Genomic DNA, 14,561 nt, shown 5'->3' on the forward strand with positions numbered 1-14,561 from the left:
ACAGGCGTGAGCCAGGGCGCCCGACCTGTTATTGTTACTATTATTGCTGCTGCTGTTGTGATTCCCGTGTTAAGAAGAGAGACAGACTGGGGAGCAGCCCAACGCTGGAGGTGGAGGCGGAATTCGAACCCCAGGTTGGACGCTGGAGCTCTCGCCCGCCGTGCTAAGGCGTCTTCCCCACTCCCCACAAGGGGGCGCCAGAGGCCAGGCGCCCGGTTTTGAGGGGGGCGCCTCGTCCCGCCCCTCCCTCCTGTCCTCCCTCCCGTCCTCCCCACTCCGGCCCCACCCGGCTCAGACGGCTCCGGACGGGACCGCGAGCACAGGCCGCTCCGCGGGCGCTTCGGATCCTCGCGGGACCCCACCCCCTCCCAGCCTGCCCAGCCCGCTGCAGCCGCCAGCGCGCCCGGTCGGTGAGTGCTCCCAGCACCGCAGCTGTCGCCTCCCGACCCCCGCCCAAGCCTGCCCTGGTTCCTCATGCCTGACCCCTGCTCCCTGCCACCCTGTCCCCAGTCTGTAACGGTCTCCCCAGGTGTCCCCCAGTCACCCCCAGTCTTCACCAGTCCCCCCAGTCTGTAACCATGTCCCCCACTCTTCCCACTCCTCCCACTCTTCCTCCCACTCTTCCTCCCACTCGTCTTTCGCAGCCTCTCCCACTCCCCCAGTCTCCTCCATCCTCCCCCAACACCCCTCCCTATCCCCTGGGCTAGAAGAGATCCTCTCTGCAGAGTCTCCCTCCACGCCCTCATCCATATCAGCTAACTTGGTCCCTCCAGCCACTCAAGAGCCCCTCTCCTGCCTCACCAGCTCCATCGGCCACCGCTGATAGCATTCTCCCCAGCTCTCTCTCAGGGCCCTCCCTGCCTGGGACACCGCCCAGAGCCCTCTCCCTCTGCTCACATCCCAGATCCTGCCTCTCTTTTCCATTCTTGCCACTCCTTTACGAACTCCTTTTGCTTTTATCTCCCCTACCCCCGGCCACCCCTTTTAAAAGTCTCATGATTTTATGGATTTTAGCATATTTGATTTGCAGTTATTTTGATGCTCAAATTGCCCCATGTTTGGCCACTGGGCGCCCCTGCAAGCTGGGTCCTCTGTCCCTGTAACATGCCCTATCGGCCTTTGAGCACTTCCTCACCGTCTGACCCAGGCTCACTTGTTCTTCCCTGCCCCAGCCCTGGAATCCACCATTTCTCTAAGGAGTCCCAGGTTCTTTTAGTGGGGAATGGTATTTAGAGACTCCCATCTCACCAAAAGTTGATTCTTTGAAAAGATCAGTAAAATCATAAGCATCAACGGGGAGCAATCGTTTTTGTTTTTCTTTTTTAAAAAAAGCAAAGACCCACACCTATGGCTGATATCGGGAATGAAAGAGGGGACATCACTACAGATCCTACGGTGAATAAAAGGATAGTAAGGGAAGATAGAGAACACAGTCTGGGTGCTGGAGGTGCTCATTGCTCCTGGGTTGGTCATGGCTAACCTCCCTAACTCAGATCTTTAGACCTATAATAGGATTGCAACCTCTGAGGTCAGGCTGCCTGTGTTTGAGTCCCAGCTTGAGCATTTTCTAGCTAAGTGATCTTGGGTAATTTATTGCTGTCTTCCTGAGCCTCCTTTGCCTTGTTAAAAAAGCAGAGATGAGCCGGCATGGTGGCACACACCTGTAATCCCAACAATTTGGGAGGCCGAGGTGGGTGGATCACCTGAGCTCAGGAGTTCGAGACCACCCAGGGCAACATGGTGAAACCCGTCTCTACTAAAAATACAAAAAAAATTAACTGGGTGTGGTGGCGCATGCCTCTAGTCCCAACTACTTGGGAGGCTGAGGCAGGAGAATCCCTTGAGCCCCAGAGGTGAAGGCTGCAGTGAGCCGAGATTGTATCACTGCACTCCAGCTTGGGCTACAGAGTGAGACTCCATCTCCAAAAAAAATAAATAAATAAATAAAAAGAAAGAAAAGAAAAGAAAAGCAGGGATGATAATAGACCTACTTTACAGGGTTATAAAGGTTAAGTGAGTTAGTACAGTACCTGGCATGCAGTGATCATAAATGTTGCGTTATTTTTCTTGTTAACACCCAACAGCCCTCATGACCTGGGTGCACCCAGGCAACCTTCTCAGCTCCATTTCTCACCCCTCCTCTTTGTGCCCCTGTGTCTGGCCACCTACCCAGATGTTTCATGGCTCCCAGCACATCAGGACCTTTCACATCCCCAGACCTTTGCACGCACCATCCTCTCTGCCTAAATCCCCTTGTCTTGCCTGCAGCCTTCATGGAGCAGCTCAAAAGTCAACCCTGCCCTAAGTCTTACTGATGCTGTGGTCTGTTTCTCATGCCTTCCTCTGGATGTCTGGCATGTGTCTGGGTCCTTACTGGGGGCTCAGGGTGGGTAGGGGATGATCTCTGGCTCATTTCTGGGTCCACAGTGCCTGAAGCATGGAGTGAGTGATTTCAGTGAAAAGGTGTCAAATGATGGAAGGGAGAAGGGAGGAAGAAATGAATGAAGCGATTAAGGAATCCGTTTCTTCCAGGCAGCTTCTGCATCCTTTGCCTTGTCCATCTCTTGGTCTTCCACTACCACCATCAATCCCCCTTCTTCAACCACGTCACCATTAATCTTTCTCCTCCTTCAGCTGGTTCGCTATGATCTCCCTATTTTTTTTTTTTTTTTGAAATGGAGTGTCGCTCTGTCGAGTGCAGTGGCGGGATCTCGGCTCACTGCAACCTCTGCCTCCCGGGTTCAAGTGATTCTCCTGTCTCAGCCTTCCAAGTAGCTGGGACTACAGGTGGCCACCACCACGCCTGGCTAATTTTTTGTATGTTTAGTAGAGACAGGATTGCACCATATTGGTCAGGCTGGTCTCAAACTCCTGACCTCAGGTGGTCCACCTGCCTCAGCCTCCTGAAGTGCTGAGATTACAGGCATGAGCCACTGTGCCTGGCCTTTTTTTTTTTTCTTTTTTGAGATGGGGTCTTACTCTGTAGCCCAGGCTGGAGTGCAGCGGCATGATCATAGCTCACTGCCACCTGCAGCCTTGAACTCCTGAGCTCAAGCAATCCTCCTGCCTCAGCCTCCCAAAGTGCTAGGACTACAGGCATGCACCACCATGCCCAGCTAATTATTTTTTTTGTAGAGATGGGGGTCTCACTATTTTACCCAGGCTGGTCTTCAACTACTGACCTCAAGCAATCCTCCTACCTCAGCCTCCCAAAATACTAGGATTACAGGTGTGAGCCATCGCGCCTGGCCCAATTCCATTCTTCCTCCTGCCACCTGCCATCCATGCTCTGTGACCACATATTTGTGACCACAAATATCTGTGATCCTCCTCCTCCTCCACCCATCCTGTCTGTCACCCAGACAGTCTACACTCAGACCCCTTTCTTCCTCCTTGGCTGGGCCGCCTATGCTCATGCCCTCTCCCCCTCCCACAGGCAGCTCTCCATCTGCACGTCTCTCCGTGAACCCAGTGAGCGGTGCGCAGCCACCATGTTCAGCTGGCTGAAGCGGGGCGGGGCACGGGGCCAGCAGCCTGAGGCCATCCGCACGGTGACCTCGGCCCTCAAGGAGCTGTACCGCACGAAGCTGCTGCCGCTGGAGGAGCACTACCGCTTTGGGGCCTTCCACTCGCCGGCCCTGGAGGACGCAGACTTCGACGGCAAGCCCATGGTGCTGGTGGCCGGCCAGTACAGCACGGGCAAGACCAGCTTCATCCAGTACCTGCTGGAGCAGGAGGTGCCCGGCTCCCGCGTGGGGCCTGAGCCCACCACCGACTGCTTTGTGGCCGTCATGCACGGGGACACTGAGGGCACCGTGCCCGGCAACGCCCTCGTCGTGGACCCGGACAAGCCCTTCCGCAAACTCAACCCTTTCGGAAACACCTTCCTCAACAGGTGTGCCAGCCGCGAGCCCAGGGCGCATCTTTCTTTTTCTTTTTGTTAAGACAGAGTTTCCGCTCTTTTCGCCCGGGCTGGAGTGCAGTGGTGCGATCTCGGCTCATGGCAACCTCCACCTTCTGGGTTCAAGCAATTCTCCTGCCTCAGCCACCTGAGTAGCTGGGATTACAGACACCCACCACCACGCCAAGCGAGTTTTTGTATTATTAGGTACAGATGGGGTTTCACCATGTTGGCCTGGCTGGTCTTGAACTCCTGGCCTCAAGTGATCCACCTGCCTCAGCCTCCCAAAGTGTTAGGATTACATGAGTGAGCCACTGCGCCCGGCCCTGGGGGCACGTCTTTCTGTCCCAGGGGTGCATCTTGCTGTCCCCCTTCTCTGTCCCCTCCCTGACTGTGTTTCCCTCCTTCTCAGCCCCAATTCCCTTCTCTCTACCCAGTTCTTCCCATGCCTGTCTCTGCTCTCTTATCCAGGGGAGCACCTAGGCTAGTGAAGTCAGTATGCCTGGTTCAAATCCCGGCCAGCTGGGTGGCCTCAGGCAAATGACTTGACCTCTCTGCCCTTCTTGTAGCCTCATCTGCAAAAATGTGGATCGATCACCTTGGGCCAGGCCCGGTGGCTCATGCCTGTAATCCCAGCGCTTTGGGAGGCCAAGGCAGGTGGATCACTTGAGGCCAGGAGTTGGAGACCAGCCTGGCCAACATGGTGAAACCCCGTCTCTACCAAAAACACAAAAAATTAGCCGGGTGTGGTGGTTCGCGCCTGTAATCCCAGCTACTCGGGAGGCTGAGGCAGAAGAATTGCTTAAACCTGGGAGGCAGAGGTTGCAGTAAGCTGAGACTGTGCCACTGCATTCCAGCCTGGGCAACAGAGCGAGACTCTGTCTAAAAAAAAAAAAAAAAAAAAAGGGATCAGGATCACCATGGTCTCTATGCCATGGTTGCTGTGAGGACTTGGAATAGCACCTGGTGGCCAGGTGCGGTGGCTCACGCCTGTAATCCCAGCACTTTGGGAGGCCGAGGCGGGCAGATCACTTGAGGCCAGAAGTTTGAGACCAGCCTGGCCAACATGGTGAAACCCCGTCTCTACTAAAAATACAAAAATTAGCTGGGTGTGGTGGTTGCCCACCTGTAATCCCAGCTACTCGGGAGGCTTAGGCAGGAGAATCACTTGAACTCGGGAGGCGGAGGTTGCAGTGAGCTGAGATAGTGCCATTGCACTCCAGCCTGGGCGACAACAGCAAAACTCTGTCTCAAAAAAAAAAAAAAAAAAAAGAACAGTACCTGGCACAAATTAAGTGCTCACTGAACATGAGCTGTGGCTGGTTATAGCTCTGAGATGGTCCTGGTCGCCCTTTTTCTGTCCGGTGTCTTTCTTCGCCCATAAAGGATGCTTTGCCATGCGGTCCCGAGTCCCTCTTCATGTTTTCTTCGTGTTTTCCCTCCTTCTGTCCTTCCCTGTTGACCCCTGACCCTCCCTCTGCCCCCAGGTTCATGTGTGCCCAGCTCCCTAATCAGGTCCTGGAGAGCATCAGCATCATCGACACCCCGGGTATCCTGTCGGGTGCCAAGCAGAGAGTGAGCCGCGGTGAGTGGGGCCAGACCCTGGGGTCTGAGGGAGGAGGGACTGGGCCCTGGACTCCTGGGTCTGAGGGAGGAGGGGCTGGGGGCTTGGACTCGTGGGTCTGAGGGAGAGGGACTGGACCCAGACTCCTGGGTCTGAGGGAGGAGGGGCTGGGGGCTTGGACTCGTGGGTCTGAGGGAGGAGGGACTGGGCCCAGACTCCTGGGTCTGAGGGAGGAGGGGCTGGGGGCTTGGACTCCTGGGTCTGAGGGAGGAGGGGCTGGGCCCAGACTCCTGGGTCTGAGGGAGGAGGGGCTGGGGGCTTGGACTCCTGGGTCTGAGGGAGGAGGGGCTGGGCCCTGGACTCCTGGGTCTGAGGGAGGAGGGGCTGGGCCTGGACTCCTGGGTCTGAGGGAGGAGGGACTGGGCCCTGGACTCCTGGGTCTGAGGGAGGAGGGGCTGGGCCTGGACTCCTGGGTCTGAGGGAGGAGGGACTGGGGTCTGGACTCCTGGGTCTGAGGGAGGAGGTGCTGGGGGCCTGGACTCCTGGGTCTGAGGGAGGAGGGACTGGGGTCTGGACTCCTGGGTCTGAGGGAGGAGGGGCTGGGGTCTGGACTCCTGGGTCTGAGGGAGGAGGTGCTGGGGGCCTGGACTCCTGGGTCTGAGGGAGGAGGGACTGGGGTCTGGACTCCTGGGTCTGAGGGAGGAGGGGCTGGGGCCTGGACTCCTGGGTCTGAGGGAGGAGGGGCTGGGGGCCTGGACTCCTGGGTCTGAGGGAGGAGGGGCTGGGGGCCTGGACTCCTGGGTCTGAGGGAGAGGGACTGGGGTCTGGACTCCTGGGTCTGAGGGAGGAGGGGCTGGGGGCTTGGACTCGTGGGTCTGAGGGAGAGGGACTGGACCCAGACTCCTGGGTCTGAGGGAGGAGGGGCTGGGGGCTTGGACTCGTGGGTCTGAGGGAGGAGGGACTGGGCCCAGACTCCTGGGTCTGAGGGAGGAGGGGCTGGGGGCTTGGACTCCTGGGTCTGAGGGAGGAGGGGCTGGGCCCTGGACTCCTGGGTCTGAGGGAGGAGGGGCTGGGCCTGGACTCCTGGGTCTGAGGGAGGAGGGACTGGGCCCTGGACTCCTGGGTCTGAGGGAGGAGGGGCTGGGCCTGGACTCCTGGGTCTGAGGGAGGAGGGACTGGGGTCTGGACTCCTGGGTCTGAGGGAGGAGGTGCTGGGGGCCTGGACTCCTGGGTCTGAGGGAGGAGGGACTGGGTTCTGGACTCCTGGGTCTGAGGGAGGAGGTGCTGGGGGCCTGGACTCCTGGGTCTGAGGGAGGAGGGGCTGGGGGCCTGGACTCCTGGGTCTGAGGGAGGAGGGGCTGGGGGCCTGGACTCCTGGGTCTAGAGGAGGAGGGGCTGGGGGCCTGGACTCCTGGGTCTGAGGGAGGAGGGGCTGGGGGCCTGGACTCCTGGGTCTAGAGGAGGAGGGGCGGTGTCTCCGCTGGGACCTGGGCCTGTGTCCTCTGGCCGTGGCTGGCTGGGCAGCCGCAGGGAGCTAGTGGAAGCTGTGACTGCTCCATGCTGGCTCGCATTGATGGGTGGGGGAGGTGTGTGGGTGACCACGTGGTGGGAGCGGGCAGGAGCCGCACGTCTGGGCAGGCAGGAAGGATGGGAAGGGAGAGATGAAGAGGGACAGGGATTCCGAGGCAGTGAGACAGCGATGCAGGGAGACACAAAGCCTGGAGATGAGGCAGAGCCTGGGCAGGGGAGGCAGAGCCCGGGCAGGGGAGGCTGGGCCCTGCGAGCTCCTGGCTCTGCGTCTGGGCCACAGATGGGGCCGAGAAGGGGATGGGAAGGGAATCTGGGTGGGGGCCAAGGCCAGGCCTGGAATTTATAAACAGCTGTGCAAGGAGAGTGGCGGGGGGTGGATTCCAGCCGGGGCCTCCGGGCGTGCTGAGCCCCCACCACCCCTGCCCCACACCACAGCTCAGCGTCTGTGGTCTCCCAGCCTCACAGATCTGTGTCCCCCACCCCCCATGGCCTTGGAGGCCCGGAACTGGGGCAAAGGAGGCTGCTATGTGGGGCAGAGAGGATGGGAGGCCCTGGCGAGAAGGCTGGGCCTGGGGTGGGGCGGGGACACTGGGGGTGACCATGTCCCTGGCCGCCGTCCAGAGGCCCCACGGGAGAAAGGCAGGAGGCAGCTGCAGAAACGATTGGGAGGACACGCTGCCAGCTGAGGGGGAGGAATTCCTGGGGCTCCCACCCCAGGGCCTGGGCCTGGGACAGCGGGAGGGAGCGGCTCTCTCAGCCAGGGCAGGGGTGCCGGCAGGGGGGTTCAAAGGCCATGGGTGGTGGGGGAGTGGGGAACGGGGTCTCCCTCCCTGGCCTTGAGGATAGAGGAAGAGGAGGAGAGAGTGTCCAGCTGTTGGTGTGTATATGTGTGTGTGTGACTTTGTGTATATCTTGGGAAAGTGTGTCATTATGAGTGTACTCCTGGGTGTGGTGGTTCCACGCATTTGTGTATTGCAGTGGACGTGCCTCATTGTGGCCATGGCTCTGAGGTTGTATGACTTTGAATTGTGTACATGCCTCTGTGTGTGTGTGCGTGCGCGCATGTGCCTATAATTGTGGCTGGAAGACTTTGTTTTGTTTGTTTTTGAGACAGAGTCTCACTCTGTCGCCCAGGCTGGAGTGGAGTGGCACGATCTCGGCTCACTGCAACCTTTGCCTCCCGAGTTCAAGTGGCTCTGCTGCCTCAGCCTCCTGAGTAGCCAGGACTACAGGCACCCGCCGCACCCATGTCCGGCTAATTTTTGTATTTTTTTTTTAGTAGAGACGGGATTTCACCATGTTGGCCAGGCTGGTCTCGAACTCCTGACCTCAGGTGATCCTCCTGCCTTGGCCTCCCAAAGTGCTGGGATTACAGGTGTGAGCCACCATGCCCGGCCTGCTGGATGACTTTGTGTGACTCTGAAGGGCTGTGTAGGGCTATGAGAGACTTTGTGGGATAGTGTGCAACTGATTCTGTCCCTATATACTGTTATATTGTGAAGTGTGTGTGTGAGAGAGACAGATATAAAGGGCAACTTTTGTCTATGTGTCTATGTGGATTTAGTGTGTATCATTGTAGGTGTGAGTCTGACATTGTGTGCCTGTGTGTGAGATGGTCTAGGCATATATGTGTATCTGGGCTGTGGGCTATGTGTGACTTTGTGTCTTGCATGGAGCGGTCAGGGCTGCGGGGATTTTATGGGGTGTGTGTGACTACCTGTGATTGTATCTCCGGATACAGTCGTGTGCTTCTGTGTGGTGTTGTGTATGTGAGAATGTGTGTGTGTGCAGGAGTGCATCTTTTGTGTAACTGCGTGTGACTACGTCTGTGTGTGTGCCTTTGGGTTTGGGAGGGCATGGGAGGTTATGTGTGTGCGACTGTGTCTGTGTGGGTGTGCATGTGTGCCTCTGTACCTGTGTGTTCGTGCAGGTCTCTGTGTCTATGCTGTGTGTGCATCTCACATTATCTTTGTGATTGTGTGACCACAAACATCTGTGCAGGTCCCAGATTGTGAACACGGGTATGTCCGGGAGCCTGCATCTTGTAGTAATTGGCTATGTTTGTGTCTGGATGTGCTACTGGGTGTGTGTGTGTGTGTGTGTGTATGCGAGCTCATGTGTGTGGCTGCCTCTGCATGTAAGATGTGTGAACACACGTATGTGTGATTGTAGCATAGTAAAGCCCTCAAATCTGGGCTCTGCTACTTTTATTTATTTATGTTATGCTACTTTTTTTTTTTTGAGATGGAGTCTTACTCTGTCTTCCAGGCTGGAGTGCAGTGGTGCGACCTCGGCTCGCTGCAACCTCCGCCTCCTGGGTTCAAGCAGTTCTCTGCCTCAGCCTCCGGAGTAGCTGGGATTACAGGCGCCTGCCACCATGCCCGGCTAATTTTTTTGTATTTTTAGTAGAGACGGGGTTTCACCGTCTTAGCCAGGCAGGTCTTGAACTCCTGACCTCGTGATCCACCCACCTCGGCCTCCCAAAGTGTTGGGATTACAGGCATGAGCCACCGCCCAGCCTATTTTCTGCTGCTTTTAAACTGTGGGACCTTAGGCAAGCCACTTAACCTCTCTTTGCCTCAGTTTTCTTACCTGCAAAATGGGAATAATGGGCTGGGCGCAGTGGTTCACGCCTGTAATCCCAGCAGTTTGAGAGGCCAAGGTGGGCAGATTACCTGAGGTCAGGAGTTCGAGACCAGCCTGGGCAACCTGGTGAAACCCTGTCTATACTAAAAATACAAAAATTAGCTGGGTGTGGTGGTGCTTGCCTGTAATCCCACCTACTCAGGAGGCTGAGGCAGAAGAATTGCTTGAACCCAGGAGGTGGAGGTTGCAGTGAGCCGAGCTCATGACACTGCACTCTAGCCTGGGCGATAGAGTGAGACTTTGTCTCAAAAATAAACAAACAAACAGAAAAATAAAACACACACACACACACACACACACACACACACACACACACACACACACAGTGGGAATAATAATACTAGCGGCCTCATAGTTGTCCTAAAGGTTAAATTAGTTAAAACATACAAAGCACTTAGAAGGTGCACACTTGTGTGTGCACACAGTAGGCGCTATGGAAGTGCGAACAATGCCTGTTTTTGCCGGGTGAGTGCCGTTGTGGGCCCAAGGTTCCTTTTTGCCACGTCTCCCATCCCACACTGACTCAACCTCTCTCCCTCCTTCCCTCCCCGCCCCGTGAGACACACTTTCTGAATCTGGGCCAGTATGTGTGTTTGTGGAGACACCGGGAGGGAGGGGGGGCTCCAGTTGCTGTCCCTCTAGTGACTTGGCCCTTCCTTCCCCAAAACAACGCCCCCCAACCCCATCCCGGTCCCTGCATTGCCCACAAGGAGGCTGCTTCCTCCCAGGCAGGATGGGCGCAAGCACCAGCTCCCCGGAGGAGCATGGGGGCCCATGGGACTACTCTTCTGTCACCTCTTACCTGTGTGTCTTGAGTAAGTCCCCTAACTTCTCTCTCTTTTTTTTTTTTTTTTTGAGATGGAGTTTTGCTCTTGTTGCCCAGGCTGGAGTGCAGTGGCAGGACCTTGGCTCACTGCAACCTCCGCCTCCTGGGTTCAAGTGATTCTCCTGCCTCAGCCTCCTGAATAGCTGGGATTACAGGTGCCCACCACCACATCCAGCTAATTTTTTTGTATTTTTAGTGGAGACGGGGTTTCACTATGTTGGTCAGGCTGGTCTCGAACTCCTGACCTCAGGTGATCCACCCGCCTCAGCCTCCCAAAGTGCTGGGATTGCAGGCGTGAGCCACCACGCCTAGCTAGTCCCCTAACTTCTCTGTGCCTCAGTTTCCTCATCTGGAAAATGGGGTCAGAACAGTGCCCACCTCCTGGGGTTGTTGTGAAGAGTCACTGAGTGAGCTCTAGCTGGAGGGCGTGAAGTCAGTAAATCAGGGCTAGCTCCTTGTTCTGCCAGTTAACTCTTCGTCCTCTGGGTTCCCACTCTGCCTTCCCTCCTCCTGGAAGTCCTCCCTGACCCCCAGGCTGGGGGTTGGGTCAGGCACTGGCCCTGGGCTCCCTCAGCTCCCTGGGTCCCCCTGCCCACCCTGGGCTGACCACTCAGGGGCCAGGTCTGTGTCCCCAGTGGGCTGAGAGATGTAAGGACAAAGCTGAAACTGCCTCAGCCTCCACACACACAGCAGGGACCACAGAGGGTGCTTCCCAGTGGGTGACATCACCATGACTTGCTGAGTGCTTACCGTACATCCAGCACTGTTTTTAAAAAAACAGTTTCATTGAGGATTAACGTACACGCCATAAAAACTCAACTATTATGGCCGGGCTCGGTGGCTCATGCCTGTAATCTCAGCACTTTGGGAGGCTGAGGTGGGCGGATAATGAGGTCAAGAGATGGAGACCATCCTGGCCAACATGGTGAAAACCCATCTCTACTAAAAATACAGAAATTAGCTGGGTGTGGTGGCACCTGTAATCCCAGCTACTCGGGAGGCTGAGGCAGGAGAATTGCTTGAACTCGAGAGGCAGAGGTTGCAGTGACCTGAGATCGCGCCACTGCACTCCAGCGTGGTGACAGAGCTGGACTCCGTCTCAAAAAAAAAAAAAAAAAAAAGCTCAACCATTTTTTTTTTAAAGAGACAAGGTCTTGCTCTGTCTGCAGGCTGGAGTGCAATGACGCAATCATGGCTCACTGCAGCCTCCAACTGCTGGGCTCAAGTGATCCTCTTGCTTCCTCCTCCTGAGTAGCTGAGACTACAGATTCATGCCACCATGTATGGATAATTTTTTATTTTATTTTTTTCTGTAGAGACAGGGTCTTGTCATCTTGCCCAGGCTGGTCTCAAACTCCCAGGCTCAAGCGATCCTCCTGCCTCTACCTCCCAAAGTGCTGGGATTACAGGTGTGAGCCACTCTGTCTGGCCACCTCCATCATTTTTAAATGTACAGCTCAATGCCAGGCATTATTTTAAGCTCTTTATATATATTAGCTCATTTATATTCTTTTAATCTTCACAACAGTCTTTTTTTTTGAGACAGAGTCTCACTCTGTCGCCCAGACTGGAGTGCAGTGATGCTATCTCGGCTCACTGCAACCTCTGCCTCCCAGGCTCAAGTGATTCTCGTGCCTCAGCCTCCTGAATATGTGGGACCATAGGCATGAGCCACCAACACCAGGCTAATTTTTTTGTATTTTCAGGGCTAGACTGGTCTCGAACTCCTGTCCTCAAGTGATCTGCCCACTTCAGCCTCCCAAAGTGCTGGGATTACAGGTTTGAGCCATCACACCTGGCTTCACAACAGTCCTATGATTTGCATTTTACAGAAAAGAAAACACAAGTTCAGAGAGGTTAAGCTACTTGCCTAAGGTCACACAGCGGATGGGGGCAGAGGAGGGACTCAACTCCAGGTCTTCCAGACAGCTAAGTCAGGGGGTCTCAATCGCTCCTCTCTGCTCTCCTCAGCATTGCTTGTTGGTGAATAAATGAGTGAAGAAGCAAAGGTGAGAATGAGTGGATGAAGGAGTGAATGAGGAAATGAATGGTGAAAGGAATGAATGAATGAGCATGGGAACCCATGGCTGGGATGGGTGCTTCATAAGAGCAAGAATCTTGTCTGTGTGTTCTCTGTGGTATCCCAGGCTTCCAGGACAGGGCTTGGCACACATGAGACTCTCAGTAAGTATTGCTAAATAAATGCAAAATATTTAACATCTCAGCCTGGCCAACATGGTGAAACCCCGTCTCTACTAAAAATACAGAAATTAGCCAGGGTGGTGGTGCATGCCTGTAATCCCAGCTACTCGGGAGGCTGAGGCAGGAGAATCGCTTGAACCTGGGAGGTGGAGGTGGAGGTTGCAGTGAGCCGCATTCATGCCACTGCACTCCAGCCTGGGCGACAGAGTGAGACTCTGTCTCAAAAAAAAAAAAAAAAAAAAATTATCATCTGCTATGGCAAGAGCACAGCTATCCAGCATGAACTCTAGTTGCTGGATCGTGGGGAGATGCAACAGGTCCTGGGGAGGAGCTGGGGTGATAGAGGCATGTGGCGGGCTTGGGGGTTCCATAGAAGCACAGGGGGATCTCTTAGCAAACATGTCAGTATTTTTAACAACCTACATGTACATACCGACGCACACCTGTAATAACTGCTTAATGAATGAGTGAATGAAAAAATGGAGGCCGTGAGGCTGGGCGCGGTGGCCCACGCCTGTAATCCCAACATTTTGGAGGCTGAGGCAGGAGGATCAGTTGAGCTCAGGAGTTTGAGACTAGCCCGGCAGCCCGGGTAACATAGTGAGATCCCATCTCTACTCAAAAAAAAAAAAAAAAAAAAAAAAAAAATTAGCCAGGTGTGGTGACGCTCGCCTGCAGTCCCAGCTACTGGGGAGGCTAAGGTGGGAGGATCACCTGAGCTCCGGGAAGCAGAGGTTGCAGGGAGGCGTGATCCCGCCATTGTGCTCGAGCAAAGGAAAAGGGGGATGATTGCCCCCTGTAGCCAGATGGCTTGAGGGGCTGGAGCCAGAGCGAGGGGGGAAATTCTGGGCACTGGAGAGCCAGAGCAGTAGTGCCCACTGAGGGCCTTGGCTATTTTGCCCAGACAGGATTTGGACAGCCAACAACGTGAACATCTTTACAGTCCAATATGCAAGAGAATGGATGCTACTGAGAATGGCTGGAGGGTGGGGGTCTGACTTCTGCCCCTTGCGCCCCTGTCTCTCCACTCCCACTCCAGGCTACGACTTCCCGGCCGTGCTGCGCTGGTTCGCGGAGCGCGTGGACCTCATCATCCTGCTCTTTGACGCGCACAAGCTGGAGATCTCGGACGAGTTCTCGGAGGCCATCGGCGCGTTGCGGGGCCATGAGGACAAGATCCGCGTGGTGCTCAACAAGGCCGACATGGTGGAGACGCAGCAGCTGATGCGCGTCTACGGCGCGCTCATGTGGGCGCTGGGCAAGGTGGTGGGCACGCCCGAGGTGCTGCGCGTCTACATCGGCTCCTTCTGGTCCCAGCCCCTCCTCGTGCCCGACAACCGGCGCCTCTTCGAGCTGGAGGAGCAGGACCTCTTCCGCGACATCCAGGGCCTGCCCCGGCACGCAGCCTTGCGCAAGCTCAACGACCTGGTGAAGAGGGCCCGGCTGGTGCGAGTGAGTAGTCCTGAGGGCTGGGCGCGCATTCTTGGAGGAGGTTTCGTCGGTCCTCTCCTACCAGTGCTGTGAGTCCCTGACTTATCAGGGCCCAGGTTAGTTAGTTCTCTTGAAGTTGGGTCATTCTGGCACAGAGTGAAGCCGGGAGGAAGAACTGTATGGAGAGACTCATTCCTCTGCCTTTGGATTTCTGTGTCAACTCCGTGTCACCCTGGCTTCTCTGTCCTGGTATTTCTATTTCTTCTTCCTCTTCCTCTTCCTCCTCCTCCTCCTTCTCTTCTTCTTCTTCTTCCTCTTTTTCTTCTTTCTTCTCTCTTTCCTCCTCCTCTTCTTCTCCCTCCTCCTCCTCCTTCTCTTTCTTCCTCCCCTTCCTCCTTCCTTCCTTCCTTCCTCTGTTCCTCTCTCCCTTCCTCCCTCCTCCCTTCCTCCTTCCTTACATC

The 14,561-nt window shown here is 55.8% G+C and overlaps 1 protein-coding gene across 2 annotated transcripts in view; it reads left to right on the top strand.

Annotated features, from left to right (window-relative positions):
• Positions 1-252: 252 nt before the first annotated feature.
• The window catches only part of EHD2 (EH domain containing 2), a 30,773-nt gene continuing 16,464 nt past the window's right edge, over positions 253-14,561 (top strand). Inside the window, exons 1-4 of one of the 2 annotated variants that reach the window (XM_004061066.4) lie at positions 253-410; positions 3,437-3,895; positions 5,389-5,486; positions 13,709-14,121. In XM_004061066.4, the coding sequence (XP_004061114.1) occupies positions 3,492-3,895; positions 5,389-5,486; positions 13,709-14,121 (915 nt within the window). In that variant the 5' untranslated portion in view covers positions 253-410; positions 3,437-3,491. The remainder of the gene's footprint in view (positions 411-3,436; positions 3,896-5,388; positions 5,487-13,708; positions 14,122-14,561) is intronic. The other variant, XM_063701492.1, reaches the window with a different exon arrangement.

This window comes from Gorilla gorilla, chromosome 20 (assembly GCF_029281585.2).
Source record: "Gorilla gorilla gorilla isolate KB3781 chromosome 20, NHGRI_mGorGor1-v2.1_pri, whole genome shotgun sequence".
Classification (NCBI taxonomy): Eukaryota; Metazoa; Chordata; class Mammalia; order Primates; family Hominidae; genus Gorilla; species Gorilla gorilla.